The 17,331-nt window shown below is 38.2% G+C and overlaps 1 protein-coding gene across 2 annotated transcripts; it reads right to left on the bottom strand.

Moving 5' to 3' along the window:
• Positions 1-12,845: 12,845 nt before the first annotated feature.
• Positions 12,846-15,329, bottom strand: LOC5580231 (myosin light chain alkali). 2 transcript variants are annotated; one of them, XM_001655879.2, is made up of 6 exons: positions 15,111-15,265; positions 14,894-14,924; positions 14,209-14,517; positions 14,058-14,144; positions 13,689-13,799; positions 12,846-13,176 (listed from the first exon to the last, which is right to left on the bottom strand). In XM_001655879.2, the coding sequence occupies exons 1-5, from the start codon at positions 15,111-15,113 to the stop codon at positions 13,750-13,752; spliced, it is 480 nt and encodes a 159-aa protein (XP_001655929.1). In that variant the 5' UTR covers positions 15,114-15,265; the 3' UTR covers positions 12,846-13,176; positions 13,689-13,749. The 2 variants fall into 2 exon arrangements, with proteins under 2 accessions (XP_001655929.1, XP_001655930.1); XM_001655880.2 differs by lacking the exon at positions 13,689-13,799 and having other exon boundaries at positions 15,111-15,329.
• Between the last annotated feature and the right edge of the window lie 2,002 nt (positions 15,330-17,331).

The following is a 17,331-nucleotide window of genomic DNA, read 5'->3' as shown; positions in this document are numbered from 1 at the left end:
TTGGCATAATCAGAATTACATGCCTTCTTTAAAATGCTACCTGTTATTGTATGAAACTGCTTTATGCGAAACGTCCATTATGCCAAACGCCCGTATGCGAAACGTCCATATGCGAAACGTCTTTATGCGAAATGGGTCACCCCCCTCTCTGCTCTTGGAAGTTTTTTAAAAACTACCTAAAGCAATAAAACAGTACTTTTCAGTGCTAAAATTAAAAACGGTACTTTTCAGTGCTACTAAAACAGTACTTTTCAGTACTATTTTTTCTACTATTGATCCCTTTACGATTCTTGTTTGGACCCATGCCTTCGATTTTTAGTTGTACCCGTTTGCGAAAGCTAGCGGTGGTAATCCTTCTTGGACACCGTCTTGGGAAAAAAAAACCTCTTAGGAGGTCTCGTCTTCTTTCGTTTTCAAGACAAATTTTCCGAACAACCAAGTCTCTAGCCCGGGCTCTTTGATTCAAGTGAGGAAGCAAAGAGTGCCGCCTATCGTGGTCAGTTGTTCCGAATTTTTCCTGCCTAAAGGAGATCTTGAACTCCATTAGGGGAAACAAGGTCTCCTTCCAAATCGCAAAGAAAGAAGACTGTCGCGTTTTGCCGGAAACTCTTAAAGATCGCGAACATCTTCCCAAACATCTTGAAGAGAAGAAACACAATTTTCTTTACTTATGACAACAAAACTGAACGTTTGTTCAAAGTCGTTTGAAAGGTCTCGCATGTGACTATAAGTCACCTGAAGAGATCAAAAATGGAATAAATGATTTACTTGGATTTTCCCCAGTCCAAGTAATCATTATGAAAAAGAGAACCCAATCAGGCATTGTTCGGAAGAATCGGGCTTTCTCAAGAATATTATTTAGTTTACTTTAACAAGAAAGATCTTAAAGCTTTAGAAAAAGCTAGACGATGAGACGATGTTCGTGTGACATGGGAACATTTCCAGAAACCTGGAGGAAATTACCAGAACCCCACTCAGTGCCGTCGGTGCCAAAAGTGGGGTTATGGTTCAAAAAATTGCCGCATGGATGCTAAACGCATGATTTTCGGAGGTTCTTCTCACGCTAACGACGTCTATCCAGTGAAGGAAGATACCGATAAGTTCATATGCGCGAATTGCGGGGACAATCATAAGTCAAATTGTTGGGCTTGTCCGTCGCGTAGGCGAGTCGTCGAGGCTCGTGCCAGGCAGATGAACAGTAATATCAGTTACGATAACAGTCGTTTCCGGAATTTCTCTGGTAGAGTTTCGAACAAAGCTCATTTTTCAGTTAACGATCGCTTGATTAGGAATCATACCCATCTGGTAGATCATAATCATGCTCATTCACAAACTAATTTTAATCCGTCGGGTAGCTGTTCGAATCTTTTGATTTCGAATGTATCTACCCAAGAAAAATCCTTTGCCGATGTCGTAGCAGGTAATTTGAACTCCTCCCCTTTACATACTGTGAGTACCAGTTCTGATTGTTTCAAATCAAACGAAAAAAAAACCCTGCCGCCACAGGTAACTTCTACTCTGCCTTTTCGTCTACCGAAAATTCAAACGGAAAATCATCAGATAATGTACCCAATTCAAGTGATATGTCTGCCTCTGATTTTATTTTTGTAACTGAACAATTGAATCAAATGTTTGATGCACAGACAAACAGACGTAACACTTGACGTAACAAATCTCGATCAAAATCATAGTCACGAAGACGGTAGTGTGTAAACGTAATTTAAATATTTTAAATTGAAATGCTCGTTCTTTGAATGCTAAAGAGGACGAGCTGTTTAATTTTCTTACAGCTAATAACGTGCATATAGCAGTTATTACTGAAACCTATTTAAAACCAGGATCCAAACTAATAAAGATCCTAACTTTTTTGTTTATTGTAATAATCGACTTGATGGGGCATGTGGAGGAGTTGCAATCATCATTCATAGACGTATAACTGTTTTCGTCATTTGAAACTAAAGTTTTTGAAACTTTAGGTGATTCTGTTGCAACACAGCTTACTAAATATACTTTCAAGCTCTCTATTTGCCTTTTCAATGCTCTGAACAGCAAGTTAATTTGCTCCAAACTGACTTGCGCAATTAGTCAATTTTATTGTCATTAGTGACTTTAATGCCAAACATCGGTCAAGGAATAATTCTCAAAGTAATTCCAACGGCAGAACTTTATTTGATGAGTGCTCTTCAGGATATTTCTCAATTCGATACCCTGATAGCCCTACATGTTTTCCTCTTCTAAAAATCCATCTACGATTGATTTCGTCTTAACCGACTCTAGTCATCGTTGTAGACAACTTATTACTCATGCTGGTTTTGATTCTGATCATGTCCCTGTTACGATTCAAATATCCCATGAAGCGATTCGCAATCCTATCAGCTCCACTTTCAATTATTTCCGAGCCGACTGGAATATATATGAAACATATATTGACTCTAATCTTGATGTTAACATTACTTTACAAACAAAACATGATATTGACAATGCTCTTGAAACTTTAACAAATTCCGTTGTTGAAGCCAGGAGCATTGCAATTCCAAAATGTGAAGAAAAATTTGAATCCATGATTATAGACGATGATCTTAAACTCTTGATCCGCCTTAAAAACATGAGGAGAAGGCAATTTCAACGCACTCGCGATCCTGCTATGAAGATTATATGGCAGGATTTGCAGAAACAAATCAAGAAACGTTTTTTCACAATTAAGAAACAAATATTTTGAAAATAAAATTTCTCAATTGGACCCTGGCTTTAAGCCCTTTTGAAAATTATCTAAAATTTTGAAAAAAAAACCTCAGGAGCCAATACCGGCATTGAAAGAGGAAAACAAATTATTACTAACTAATTACGAAAAAGCTCAAAAACTTACTATGCAGTTTGAATGCGCGCACAATTTCAATTTAGGACTTACTTGTCCAATTGAAAATCAAGTTACTCAGGACTTCGAAAATATTCTCAATCAAGAAAACGTTTTCGAAAATGCCTGTGAGACTGATTTGGAAGAAGTGAGAACTATTATTAAAAAAAAATCAAAAATATGAAAGCTCCTGGCGATGATGGAATTTTCTACATCCTTATCAAGAAACTTCCAGATAGTAGCTTATCATTCTTAGTTGATATATTTAACATTTTTTTTTTTTCAATTAGCATATTTTCCTGACAAATTGAAAAATGCATAGGTTGCACCATTTTTAAAACCAGACATAAATCTTGCAGAAGCTTCCAATCAGTTTGCTTTCCTCCATCAGTAAACTTTTTGAAAAGGTCGTTTTGAACAGAATGATGGCCCACATCAACGAAAATTCAATTTTTGCCATTTAACAGTTCGGATTCCGCTATGGACATTCGACAACTCATCAACTTTTACGTATAACAAATTTGATTCGTTCCAACAAATCTGAAGGCTATTCTACTGGTCTTGCTCTTCTAGACATAGAAAAAGCATTCAACAGTGTTTGGCATGAAGCCTTGATTGTAAAATTAAAAAACTTTAATTTTCCAACGTACATTGTTAGAATAATTCAAAGTTATCTGTCAAATCGTACACTTCAGGTTAATTATCAGAACTCATGCTGGTGTTCCTCAAGGCAGCATTTTGGGACCAATATTATACAATATTTTCACATCTGACTTTCCTGAGTTACCTCAGGGATGTCAAAAATCTTTGTTTGCGGATGACACAGGCCTCTCCGCCAAAAGACGAAGTCTGCGTGCCATCTGTAGTCGATTGCAAAAAAAAAGTTTGGATATTTTTTCATCATACTTGCAGAAATGGAATGATTTCGCCTAATGCTTCCAAAACTCAACTAATAATATTCCCACATAAACCAAAAGCTCTTTATTTGAAAATTTCAAGTGTACATGTTATTATGTTATTGTCATGTTATTTGTCTTAAGAACAAGCTTTTGAGCATGAGCATGAGCTTGAGCATGATTGACCGCCCGCAGATGCTACTCTGTTATTGCAAGAACAGCTGTACTTACACAGGGAACCAACAGACACTACTCGGGATCAGTAGCATCCTCAATGTGTAAGTACTGGTGCTCTCATTATTATAACAAACAATAACGGCGCCGGCTGCGTCCGAATGCAGGTCAATTTAGAGATGGGAGGGAAATGTTGACGTGTTACTTGCTTTATGGAAGCCGAGGAGTCCTCTGCACTTCCACAAGTAGACACTGGGAGTTTGGATATGGGAAAGGTTTGGGTAAAGGATTCGTTTTGGTTAACGATAAATATATAATTTGAAATTAATGCGCCTAACCAGATTCGCGATATTACTCGATAAAAGCATTGAACGCCGAACAAGTGTTCGTCGCTCGCCCCACAGAAGCAAGCGATAAGATCAAAGGATCAAACACTACTAACGCGATCCGCGATACTATTCCACCGTGGTTCGCGAACGATGCGCGACATGTTTGATACCGCCCTCGCCGCCCGCCCCCGCAGGAGCAAGCAACAAATTCGAAGGATCAAACAATACTAACAATCGCGAAGCTTTTTCACTTCTTCCCGAACGACGCGCGACATGTTTGATCCTGCCTTCGTCGCTCGCCCCCGCAGGAGCAAGCAACCAGGTCAAAGGATCAAACAGTACTCTTTGTCTTAAGAACAAGCTTTTGATATTCAAACAAATTTTCAGGCCATGTTGTATGCTGTACCAATATGGACCAGCTGTTGTAATACCAGGAAGGAAGCTCTGCAGAGAATTCAAAATAAAATTTTGAAAATGATTCTGAAGCTTCCTACCTGGTATAGTACCAATGAGTTACATAGAATATCCAATGTTGAAACATTGGAACAAATGGTAAATAAAATAATTAATAATTTCAGGCAAAAATCGTCACAATCTTCTATTGCCACGATTAATGCGTTATATATTTAGGTTAAGTTAGGTTAAGTAAATTGAACACGTGTTTTTTTCTCTTATAAGCTGAATGTAATGTTAATGTTGTCTTATCAGAAATAAATGTAATGTTTGGAATGATACTAATAAAGAAATTAAAAAAAAATGTTACTCGGGCCTATGATACATTAGTTTTAAGCAGTATTACAATGATATTCGATCTTCTTGCATCATTTTGAACTTGAAATATTAATAAATGCCCAAGTATAACATTTTCCGTAATCTTGAAATACAAAAAAAGGAGGATGCCTGGCAAGGATGGTTTCGGAGCCGAACTCATCAAGATTTGCTCGGACAGGTTGGCCGCTTGTCTGCATCGGCTAATAGTCAGAATCTGGGAAACGGAACAGCTACCGGAGGAGTGGAAGCAAGGCGTTATAATCGCTATCTACAAGAAGGACGACAAACTGAAGTGTAAAAATTATCGTGCAACCGCCCATATAGTGCTATCTCAGATCCTCTTCCGTCTTCTATCACCTATACAAACGAGTTCGTGGGAAGTTATCAAGCAGGTTTCATCGATGGCCGCTCGACAACGGACCAGATCGTTTCCGTGCGACAAATCCTTCAAAAATATCGTGAGTACCAGGTCCCTACGCACCACCTGTTCATCAATTTTAAAGCGGCATACGATAATATTGACCTGTAGAGCTATGGAAGATCATGAACGAGATCAGCTTACGCGGGAAGCTCACAAGATTGATCAGAGCAACGATGGACGGTAAGCAAAACTGCGTAAAGATCTCGGGCGAACACTCCAGTTCGTTCGAGTCTCGGCGGGGACTACAACAAGGCGATGGACATTCGTGTCTGTTTTTCAATATTGCGCTTGAAGGTGTCATGCAGAGAGCCCGACTTAGAGGCACGATTTTACGAGATTCGGACAATTTGCTTCGATATCCATGTCATTAGTGGTAGAAAATTTGAAACGGTGGCAAATTTGTTTACCCGCCTGAAACGCGAAGCAACAAAAATCGGGATAATGGTGAATGCGTCGAAAACAAAGTACATGCTGGTAGGCGGAACTGAGCGCTACAGGGCTAGGAAGCAGTGTCACGATAGACGGGGATACCTTCGAGGTGGTGGATGAGTTCGTCTACCTCGAATCCTTGCTGACGGTTAACAACAATGTTAGTCGGGAAATACGAAGGCGCATCATCAGTGCAAGTCGTGCCTACTATGGGCTCCAGAAGAAACTGCGGTCATTAAAGATTCACCCCCGCACCAAATGCACGATGTACAAAACGATCATAAGACCGGTAGTCCTCTACGAGCATGAGACGTGGACTGTGCTCGAGGAGGACAGTGTGTGGCGGCGAAGAATGACTTACGGGCTTGCTCAAATCTACGGCGTACCCAGTATCCTGAAGGTGGCTAAAGCTGGATGGATACGATAGGCAGGGCATGTTGCAAGAATGCCGGAAAACAGCCATGTAAACATGGTGTTCGCCACGAATCCTGTCGGTACAAAAAGGCGTGGAGCACAGCAAGCTAAGTGGATTGACCAGGTGCACCAGGACCTGGAGAGCGTGGGTCGCAGTTGAAGATGGAGAAAAGCGGCCATGAACCGAGTGCATTGGCGAAATATTGTTGGCGAGGTTTTATCAAGTTAATTGATGTAAATATGTCTACATTTTTTTCTCGTTTTTCGCTAAAAACTGATCAAATAGCTTTGGTTTTTTAATGGACGCCTTGATTTGTGACCCAATTTTTTTCAGACAGGTGACGTTTAGTGAAGGAATAGTCTCTCACATGTTGGGGAATAGTTGGCTCCGATGGTAAACAACGTGTTTCTCTGGCAGAAAATCCGGAACATCCGTAAAAATGATCGATTGATGGAAAGAATCCAAGACTGTTGTGTTTTTTTTTATGAAAACTCATCAGAATCCCATATTATAGAACGCAATAGATTATTTAAATTATTCATGCACCTAGGTGGCCACTATTACGGCCTCTGGAAGACCAAGAACATCCGTAAAAATAGTCATTTCGTTTCGCGCATTTTGCTGGGCACTGCTTCGGAAAGCCCAAGCAAGACGGTTCGTTTTCAGGACGCCGAGAAGTTTTGCGGTTCGTGTTTTGTGAGTGCGAAAAGATATTCGTGTTCTGTCGAGGATTATCAACTGGTGAGCTCATTTCATGCATCGTCACTACAAATGTCGATATTATTCATATTTTATAAAATTTCAATATACAAATATTTTTCTTATTTTGACAATTTAAATAACATCTTTTGATTGGTTCGGCATTATGGATGTTGACGTATTTTTCAAAACGTCTACCAAAATCTTTTAACGTTGAGACAAAAATGCACAGCGTTAGTCTTATGTAATTTTCAAACAAACTATGTATGCTTCGTCATTACAATTGTCGGCTTTATTCCTGTTTCATATAATTTAAAATATATACATATGTTTTTCTCTTTTCACCATTACTAAAAACGTCCCAGATAGCCGTAGCGGTAAACGCGAAGCTTTTCAGCAAGATCAAGCTGAGGGTCGTGGGTTCGAATCCCACCGGTCGAGGATCTTTTCGGGTTGGAAATTTTCTCGACTTCCCAGGGCATAGAGTATCTTCGTACTTGCTACACGATATACACATGCAAAAATGATCATTGGCAAAGTAAGCTCTCAGTTAATAAGCTGAGAAGCAGGCTCTGTCCCAGTGGGGACGTAATGCCAGGGAGAAGAAGAAGAAGAAGAAGAAAAACGTCTTTTGAATGGTTCAACATAGAGCAATTCTCTCTGAAACCAGGTTGCCAAAGTTAAAATTCCAATTTTATGTTACTGATCGCTAGCATATTTTAAAACAAAAGGGTGTTCGTTTCGGTTTTCTCAAAATTGGTGGATTCCACGTACGCTAGCTAACTGAACAGTTTGCGAAAAAGTCCATTTTTTGAAAAATTTGGTGTTTCTTTGCGTGATATATTGCCATTTTTAATATGGCCGCCATCTTGAATTTTGTTAGAAAAATCGTTTTTCCACAATTAGCGCTCCGCTTGTTTTGTATTCTAAGATCACCATCAGAAAGCTGAGATAAAACTAAGTAAGAAATGCTACAAAAACTAGGTGACCAATTGTAGTTACCCTATAAAATCAACGATTTTCTAAATCATGTTCTACGATTATGACGTATTGTAATAATATCAATACAAACATCATTTTTTGTACAAAGAAATAAGTTTACAACCATTGGTGTTTTTTTTTTATTCGAGTGAATCACTCGAAGACATACCTAATATTTATCAAAAAATATACGAGGGAGGCGTTCTGAATTTTCTGTCACGTTTACTCCGGTTCCGCGTTTCGGACGGTGAAAAATAGATTCGGCTGATGGCGCTATGCCACCTTCAATTTTTTTTGTGCTCTCGTTGTTCCCGAATCCGCCGATATTAGCAGGTGCAACGTAATCCGGGTTGTAGTGCTTTGTACAGTGATAAACAGCTGCAATAAAACTGGCTGATGGTACAGTGATTTAAGTGTTATTTTTTTATTTGCGAAGATTTCAAAGATGGCTTGTGGCGTGCTAGATTTTTGCATGATTCCGTTAGTGTTACGCCACCCGGATAATTTCTCGTTTGGAATAAATGTGACTTTGACAAAATAAGATAAAAAAGCATACGGTTGTAAGATTTTCAGTATTTTTAATTTTATGCTTTCTGATAATAAGTTTTGAAAACCTGTGTTAAGAATGAAAGCCGCCTTCGATGATGATTATTGTGCAACGCAGAAAACCAAATTCAGATATGAAACCATTCAGAGGATGTCGATTCAAATTCCCAACAGATTAATATTAAAGTTTTTGATGAAACGTGTTTTTACTCGGCGTTTCGATAAATGGACGGATTTGGTGAGTTTGTTCCGATTTAACCGCTATTTTTATTTCTGGGCTATTTCGGTAGCATGAGGTTGGGTTATTTTATCTTCTCGTTTCAGAGAGCGAGTAATGGCGCTAAAACCAAAGCTTCTTAGCTAGGGCACAAGGTGGAAATACCTGTGTTTCATCCCTGGAAGACGAACACGCATGGAGTGACTTTAACTTTCTTAGCAACGTCACTCCCAACGATGATGAAAACATCACATTCAAACTTACACTCAATTACAAAAAGTATACTAAACTACACATACACTAAATCTCAATCCGGTCGCATCACTCGCTTATAGTGAATCCTAGACCATTACCCTTCCCATCATCCAACTCCTTGACATCTATGAGGGCGTCGGTGACTCGCTGGCCTCTCTTCAAGTAGGTGTCATATCATCATTTTCCTTTCCTTTCCTCGTAACGGAGAAGATGGGCGTGGCCGGCAATGGAAATTATCATGTCTTTGCATTTCTGACTTCCGATTGGATAACTATTTGATCCAAAATAGTTTTCCATGAGCAATTAGAATAAGTGTTGTAAAGTTTCTAACATGACAGTTTTCAGTATGCAATCTACGAAATACCGTTTTGACTCATATTCCGAACACTTAAGGCCAACAGTGACTTCAAATGCATCTGATAGACATACATTAGCAGATATTTGTGAAAATTTCAATTTATTCGCGAAGTCTAACGGTTAGCTGTTGGGAGTGCCGACAAAATTGTTTATTTTAGCTTATTTAGTATTGTTTTCACGTTAAAGTATGGAACATCATTTTGATTCAAATGCCGAACACTGTGTTCATTCTGTCTCATATTCCGAACACCTTGATTCAAATTCCGAACAGCACGAATAAATCGTATTCAAATGAATAATTTCGCAAATAAATTAATCAGTGCTAGTTCTACTGGTCTCAAACTAGAGAATCATCCCTACTCCAGAGATATAACATAGATTAGAAGACGTTAAAATTGAATTGCAATTGACTGCCTTTTCCTTTTAATTTGATGACATATTTCAGCAAAACATTTCAGCCACATCGCCATACAAAAACCAAGTGTTCGGAATATGAGTCTGTTCGGAATTTGAGACAAAACGGTACTCCGTTACCACGCAACGCAACGCAACGCAACGCAACTGCTTAGCTGATGTACAAGGGGTCCACCTGTTTGAGAAAATCGAAACGACCACCCTTTATTTTTAGCATATACATGCGATCAGTGACGTCAAATTGGAATTCGAACGATGGGTACCGTTGGCGACCTGATTTCAGCGAGAATTGCTCATTATGGATGTTGAAGTATTTTTTAAATCTTCTACCAAAAACTTCTCAAGACGAAAATGCAAAACTAGCTTTATGTATACGTCGTTTTCTCCTTATCCATGGATAGCATCACCGACCAAATTTGACTCCCAGATCTTTTCCTCCCTTATATACATTCTTACCGTGGTGATTGTGGAGATGAAGAGGTATTCTTGATCTCTAGAAGTACCAATCACCCTATCATTCCTTCCCCATCCCAACTGACTGTAAGGACTTGGACGGTGCCGTTATTTATCATTTGCACTTCGAGAGTAATCGGAGACTCCCATCCCTTATTCATTTGGATCAAAGTGCAATTCTTACCAGTTCTGATCAATCACGGAGTAGCATCCATTGACATGTACAGTCAGTCTATGCTATGCTATGCTATGGTCAATGAAAGCTAAAATAATCTGTACAACGGCTCAGATACAGATTTTTGGTACACTATTCGGAAGCTATTATGGTCTTCTACAAATTTCGGAAACAATGACCTTAAAAACTCATTATTGAAACGTCTAAATAATTTTGCCATCAGATTCTTTTTTTTTTCAAAACACCGTCGGCTGGTTTAAGCCGTAATAGACATGACAACCGTAGTTGAGTTTATTTTACAATCAAATTCAATCACTTCACCATGTGTCAAAATTCAAAATTATTCGCACCGCCATCCGAAGGTACTGTACTGGATACATCATCAAAAATTTCACAGAGACGTTTAAATATTATGGAAAGAATTTAGTCAAATTCTATTATTTCAAAATGCTTCACAGAAACACGTTTTTATTTTGGGCATTATCGGATCAAATTACTCCACTGTGATGCAGAATGTCGAATGCATTAAACAAAAACCAATACTAAATATACATTTTTTCCGAAACATAAAGGCAACATTGCCGATTTCGTCAATAAAAATAAAAAAAAAATATTTTTGCATAACGCGACACCATTTGCAGGACCCTGTATGTGTTGGAGTATGCATTATTGATTGTATCTCGTATGCAAAGTGGCAGCACTGGATGTGTGTAGTGAGGCGGCACTAAATGCAGTCGCAGCGGCGACAGCGAGTGCGCCAAATAGAAAGGGAGAATGGAAAGTTTTTCCATTCATCCGTAATGTAATGTTCGTTCCGTACAGACGTGTTTAGTAAAGTTATCTTGTAGTAAAGTTGTAGTTGTTTTCTTTCCTACCGAAATCCTGGTTCCGTGTTCCGCCTCGGTGACCCTGTGTCCACCTCTGCCCAACAGTCTGAAGATAAAAATTCTCGCGCCGGCGATCTTAAAAACGTCGCAGTCTTCAAATCATTTTCGTGTCTCCTGCGCGATCATGCCTTGGAAAATTGAGGATAAATCGCGCAGCAGTTTAACAAGCTTTCAAGATCGCCGTCGTGATAAATAAACGCGCAATGTACAGTATTTCCTTCCAGATTGAAATCACACTCAGGATTTAATCAATATATAAAAGGAATGCTTAGAACAAATCCAGATTCTAAAAAATATAGCAGAGCAGATATAGTCGATTATAGATAGATGTTTGAAAAAGTACATTTCATCGATGTTGTCGCTTTACGACATGCAACTTATTTTATTTACCATACAAAGTTCAGAGTTAATTCAAAATTGACATAAAAAGCTCGCAGTGGAAAAGCTCACAAGAACTGAGAAACAGTTAGAATTGGATTGAGGTTGTGCGCGCTTTCAATCTGCATAGCAAGGCGTTCGGGAAAATGACACTCGGGGAAACGACATTCGGGGAAAAATAACAAAATTAACCACAGCAACTTTGACAACAATAGCTGCGTACGAATTCACCTATTGCAGTTTGGGTACGAACAAAACAAGCACTTCACCGAGCCGGAATAATTCAGAAAACACAAAAAAAAATTCAAAATATATGCAAATAATTACATTTTAATAAATTTTTACGTTTACATGAGTTTATAAATAAAATCAACGGAATATGTTTTTGGATGTACAAAATGTAGCGGAAATATAGTTTTTTTTTGAGGCCGTGTCAACCAAAACCAAAATTATGTCCGTCAATGTATATATATTCAAAAAAATGCGGCAACTGTGGGATGAAAAGAAGGATGGGCATTAAACCTCAGTGATTCGTTTTGGTGCATTTTCCTCTCTCAATTACATATCATATCCATACAGCCGCAGCTGTAAACTCATTGTCATTCAGCAAGGCACTGCTGAGGGTCGGGGTTTCAAATCCCGCCGGCGAAGGATCTTTCAGTAGAGGAAATTTTATCGACTTCCCAGGACATAAAAAATTTTCGTACCTGTCACACGATATACAAACTTGAAAGTGCTCAATTATCAACTAAAGATTTAATAAGAAGCTGTGAACCAGGCCCTCTCCAATGGGAACGTAACGTCAGAGAGAAAAAGAACACCATATATATGTAGAACCAGAAGCTATTCATATAACTTAATTCCGGTTAAATCCTACCCAACATCCACAGCGATTCAAAAAGATAATTGAAAATTTCATGCCAAATCTAGATCTTGAGAACACAAATATAACTATTCAATATTAAGATGAAGGATCTTAGCTTTGTGGTAACATCCACGACTAAAGAAAAACAAACAGAAAATATCAAGACAAATTTTCTCTGACAAACGATTGACGAATGCCGAAACAGTAACTTTGTCAGAGAAAGAATGTGAAAATATACGATGAAATAAATAGGGGTTGACTGTACTTAAAAATATATAATTAACTATACTTATGGCTTTGTGATATTTTTCAAGATTAAGTCTAATAACTACTGCCAGGGATTATATAATCTCTTTATACATATACTTTTATTAAAAACTTAAAAAAAAAGAAATTAATAATAACCGCTCCCATACTAGATGTCATTATAAATTATCAGTTTTGTTAACGTGATGATGTTTGATAAAACGCTGTTTATTGTATTGTTTATTTATTTCGTCGATGTTGTTTCGTTATTTTCCCTGGACGTTGGTTGATGTTGTTCAACGTTTCTTTGGTTTTGTTTCAACATAATCAAACACATTCTGCAACCATGTTTTTAGGTTGCAAAATAGATCTAATATGCTTTTGGTGTATAGTCACACAATCTCTGAAGAAATGCTGTGGAAAATATAAAAAAAATATGAGTTTCCACAAATACACAGTTGATATAACGCATAGCATTTGGCAATCAGAATGAAACACAAAATAATATTCAAATAATTATCGTTATTATTCAATGAATCATCCGATTAAAAGCGAACACAAAAATTACTGAAGGTAACTGGCACGGTTATGTCATTAATTGATATTCAGGGAAAAGTAAAACAACAAGTTTCGTAAGATACCGGTGCGGAATGTAGTCTACTAATTTCTAAAAATAACTTTTAGTGCGTGAAAACACCGTATGGGTGGAAATATTTCACGTCCATTTTTCGCTCGGGGTGTGTGCCGAAAATAACCGATCCGTTGAAAACGCGATGAAATCATGAAAACGAAATTACTGCTAGAAATTTGATTTTGCCAGAAATATGTAACTGTGTAATGTTTTTTTTTTAAAAAAGTAAAATAACTTTACTAGCGTTTTAAAGCGTGCGAAGCGTAATCTGTGCAAAAAGACGAAAAATACTTACGAATACTCTTACATATTACATGTTGGTAAATTTAGTTATTGAATGATGTTCGTTCAAATGTTTACTTGAGGTTGATGACGACCATGTTATCCATCATCTTCTTCAGGAAGGCTGTTATTACAATTGATCAACACGTAACACATATTATGAAGACAAAAGGAATGCCGAACATTTACGATGGGTTCACATGAAAAATACATTAAAAATGTTTTAATAACAAATACAACATATTCCATACAGCTAATCATTAGTAACATTTAAAATATCAACCATATCAAGTAACACTAGTTGTGATTGAATTTTAAGTGTTGCAAATTAACTGTATCAACATTATTCAATTTTCAGATTATAAATCGCTACGATACTTACGGGCATATGGGATGTTACCGTCATCGTCCTCGGGGTCCATGCAATCCTTGAAGACATTTTCAAGCTCATCTTCAGTCAACTTTTCACCTGGTGTATGGAAAATACCGTTAGGAATGGCAAATCGATAGTTGTCAATTATAACAAATCGTACCCAGAGCGAGTAAACTGTGCTGCAATTCAGCCAACAGCATAGTGCCGTTTTCTTCCTTGTCGTACAGCTTCAAACATTCAAGGAAATCCTCGTAGCATCCCATGTCCTTTTCTTTCTTCACCTGGGCATAGATGGGGAGGAATTCTTCGAGCTTGATTCGCTTCTCACCGCGTTTCTGGGTACCACCCATTTTGCCGATGAGTTCCAGAGTTGGGTTCAGGTTGAGGGCACGCAGAGCGTTTCCGATATCGAAAGCATCAATGCTGTTGCTGCCATCCCAATCGTAAACGGAAAAGACAAACTGAGCCTCTGCAGAAGTTCACGCAATAGGTACAGAGAACATAATTAGTCATTACAATGCCTACATTTTTTCACTCATAGGAAAACATGATTTAGTAATGAGGCAGACGGCAACAAAAATTCACATTGATTCGCTCCTTTTTTGAACCGAGCTAATTTTAGATCCACCTTGTGCAAATACAAACACCAGTCTGAGTTCACTAATCCAACATGATCCACACTTCACAATTGCGTCATTGATTCGAACATTCTAGAACGACGAGTCTGGTCACTGATAGTTTGTCTAATTTTAGGAAGAGCCACTTTGCCTAGTATTCTGTAACTTCTTACTAAATCACTTTTCCTTTGAATATTGAAGTCGTTATGCACAGCTTTTCATACTTACTCTCAATTTCAACGTCTTTCAGATCTGCTGCCTGAAAGGGAATTGAACCGAATAGAAATTCATTAGAATTATGGTCACTTAATGTATTATCCGTGCACTTTGCTCAAAACTTTATCATATTTTCGATGGCTTATGCCTTTATCACTTGGTTTCAAAACTTCATACATTTTTTAATGCACAATTTATCCTTTTTCTATTGGCACTAGAGAGCACTCACCATTGTGTCTTGTATATCTCGCGGATCGCCGTAGACTCAACTGAGGAACGATTCTCAATCACGGTTCACGACGTAGTGAAACAAGTGCGAGTTATATTTGGCAAGTACGAAGTCGAATTTGGCGCAGGAAACCTTGAGAGCGCGCACGATCGTTCTTCGGCCACAGGTTTTCCTACAGCTGGTCATGCGCAATGAGAACCATTCCAACATATTTCATTCAATATAACCCCAGGTTTGCTGGGGTCTCAGCACGACACGAGCCATCACCAATTTCCCCCACCATCCCAGAAGCACGTACATGCACGTTATCAAGCATAGGAGTGTCCTCAATATCGGACCAGTTTTCCGATGCGATACGTTTTTTCGGCTCAGTCGTATTTTTACTCCCACGGCAGGGAACGGAACGATACCCAAATCAACCCATGTCTGGAGCAAAAGTTTTTCGTCGGATTCACTTACAATAGGAGGAGGATAGTAGTCTATTTTTAAACATAATTTGAACACTCGGTTGTTTGACGTTCAGACATATAAACTTATTGAAACTGCGAAATGTTATTTAAATCAGAGGCTTGTTGAAAATAGCCCTCCGGCTAATTAAAACCAAAGATTTTCTGTTATTGAAGGTGTGGAATGCAAATTACATTCACTTGATCGGTTTCTGTGAAAATTATGTTACATAAATTCTTGACGTTAGTTTACTTTTCATTAGTATTTTACTGGTTCTACGGAAACGAGTTTCTCAAAATTTCTACAATTTTTAAATTTGTTTGGTACACAAAATTTATTGTTTTTTTTTTTCTCCCACAATAATTGGCTTTTCACAGTAAAAAATGAAAGGCTTTAAATGTATGTTTTAGCCAGCCCTGTCATCCTGCTTAGTCGCGCTTAGTCGACGACTAAGAAGCTTTTCTCATATTTTTTTCTTAACGCCCTGTAGGACTTCAATTGAAAATTCAAGCTGTATCATCGACCTGAAGTAAATTGACTTTGAGATCAAGTGCAACCCAACGACCTGTAGGACATCAATCGAAATTAACGACCTGTAGCAATGCCCTGACCTTGTCTCACATAGATCAGCTGCATCTAAACACCCTGTAGGGCATCATTTAATAATTCCCAGCTGTGAAGATCAGCTGCATCTAAACGCCCTGTAGGGCATCATTTAATAATTCCCAGCTGTGAAGATCAGACGCCTCTTAACGCCCTGTAGGGAATCAATTGTAAATTCCAAGCTTAATCAACGCCCTGGAGTAATTTGACCTTATTCCATGCAGATCAGATGCATCTTAACGCCCTATATGGCATCAGTCTATTAAGCTTTATAAACGCCCTGGAGTAATTTGAGTTTATTGCACATAGATCTTTGCGAGACCTGGAGCATATTTACGCTCTGGTGACAATCTATCGAAATTTCCGAGCCCAGGAGTATTTTGACTTTATCCTATGTAGATCAAGTGCATCTCAATGCCCTGTGAGACATCAAATCCGAGCTTTATCAACGCCCTAGAGTATTTTGACCTTATTTCACGTAGATCAGATGCATCTTAACGCCTGATATGACATCAACCGATCAATCTGTATAAACTTCCTGGAGTAATTTGACTATATTTTGCATATGTTTTTGCGAGACCTGGAGCACCTTCGAGCTGTATCATCACCACTGAGTAATTTGACTTTATCCTATGTAGGTGGTGTGTATAGAGCATCAATTGGAAATAACAAGCTTTATCAACGTTCTGGAGTAATTTGAAATTATTCCACGTAGATCAGTTATATCTTAACGCCCTGTATAACATAAATAAATCAAGCTGTATCAACGCCCTAGAAAGAATTGAGTTTGTTCCACACAGATCTTTGCGAGATCTGGAGTATCTTCACGCCCTGTAGAAAATCAATCAAAATTTCCAAGCTGTATCAACGCCCTAGAATATTTTGACCTTACCGTATGTAGACCAGGTGCATCTTAATACCCTGTAGGACATCAGTTGAAAATACCAAGCATTATCAACGCCAGGGAGTAATTTGACATTATTCCACGTAGATCAGATTCATCTTAACGCCCTGTAAGACATCAATTGATCCAGCTGTATCAACGTCCTGCAGTAATTTGACCTTATTCCACACTAGGGCAGTTCAGAATTCAAAAATGTTTGAAAATCCAATCTCCCATATCTTCCCATATCTATAAGGATGATAACTTACCATAAAAATAGTATTCTGT

Source organism: Aedes aegypti, chromosome 1 (assembly GCF_002204515.2).
Source record: "Aedes aegypti strain LVP_AGWG chromosome 1, AaegL5.0 Primary Assembly, whole genome shotgun sequence".
Taxonomy (NCBI): domain Eukaryota; kingdom Metazoa; phylum Arthropoda; class Insecta; order Diptera; family Culicidae; genus Aedes; species Aedes aegypti.
Note: the sequence above shows the minus strand (reverse complement) of the source record. Positions and strands in the feature narration are given on the sequence as shown.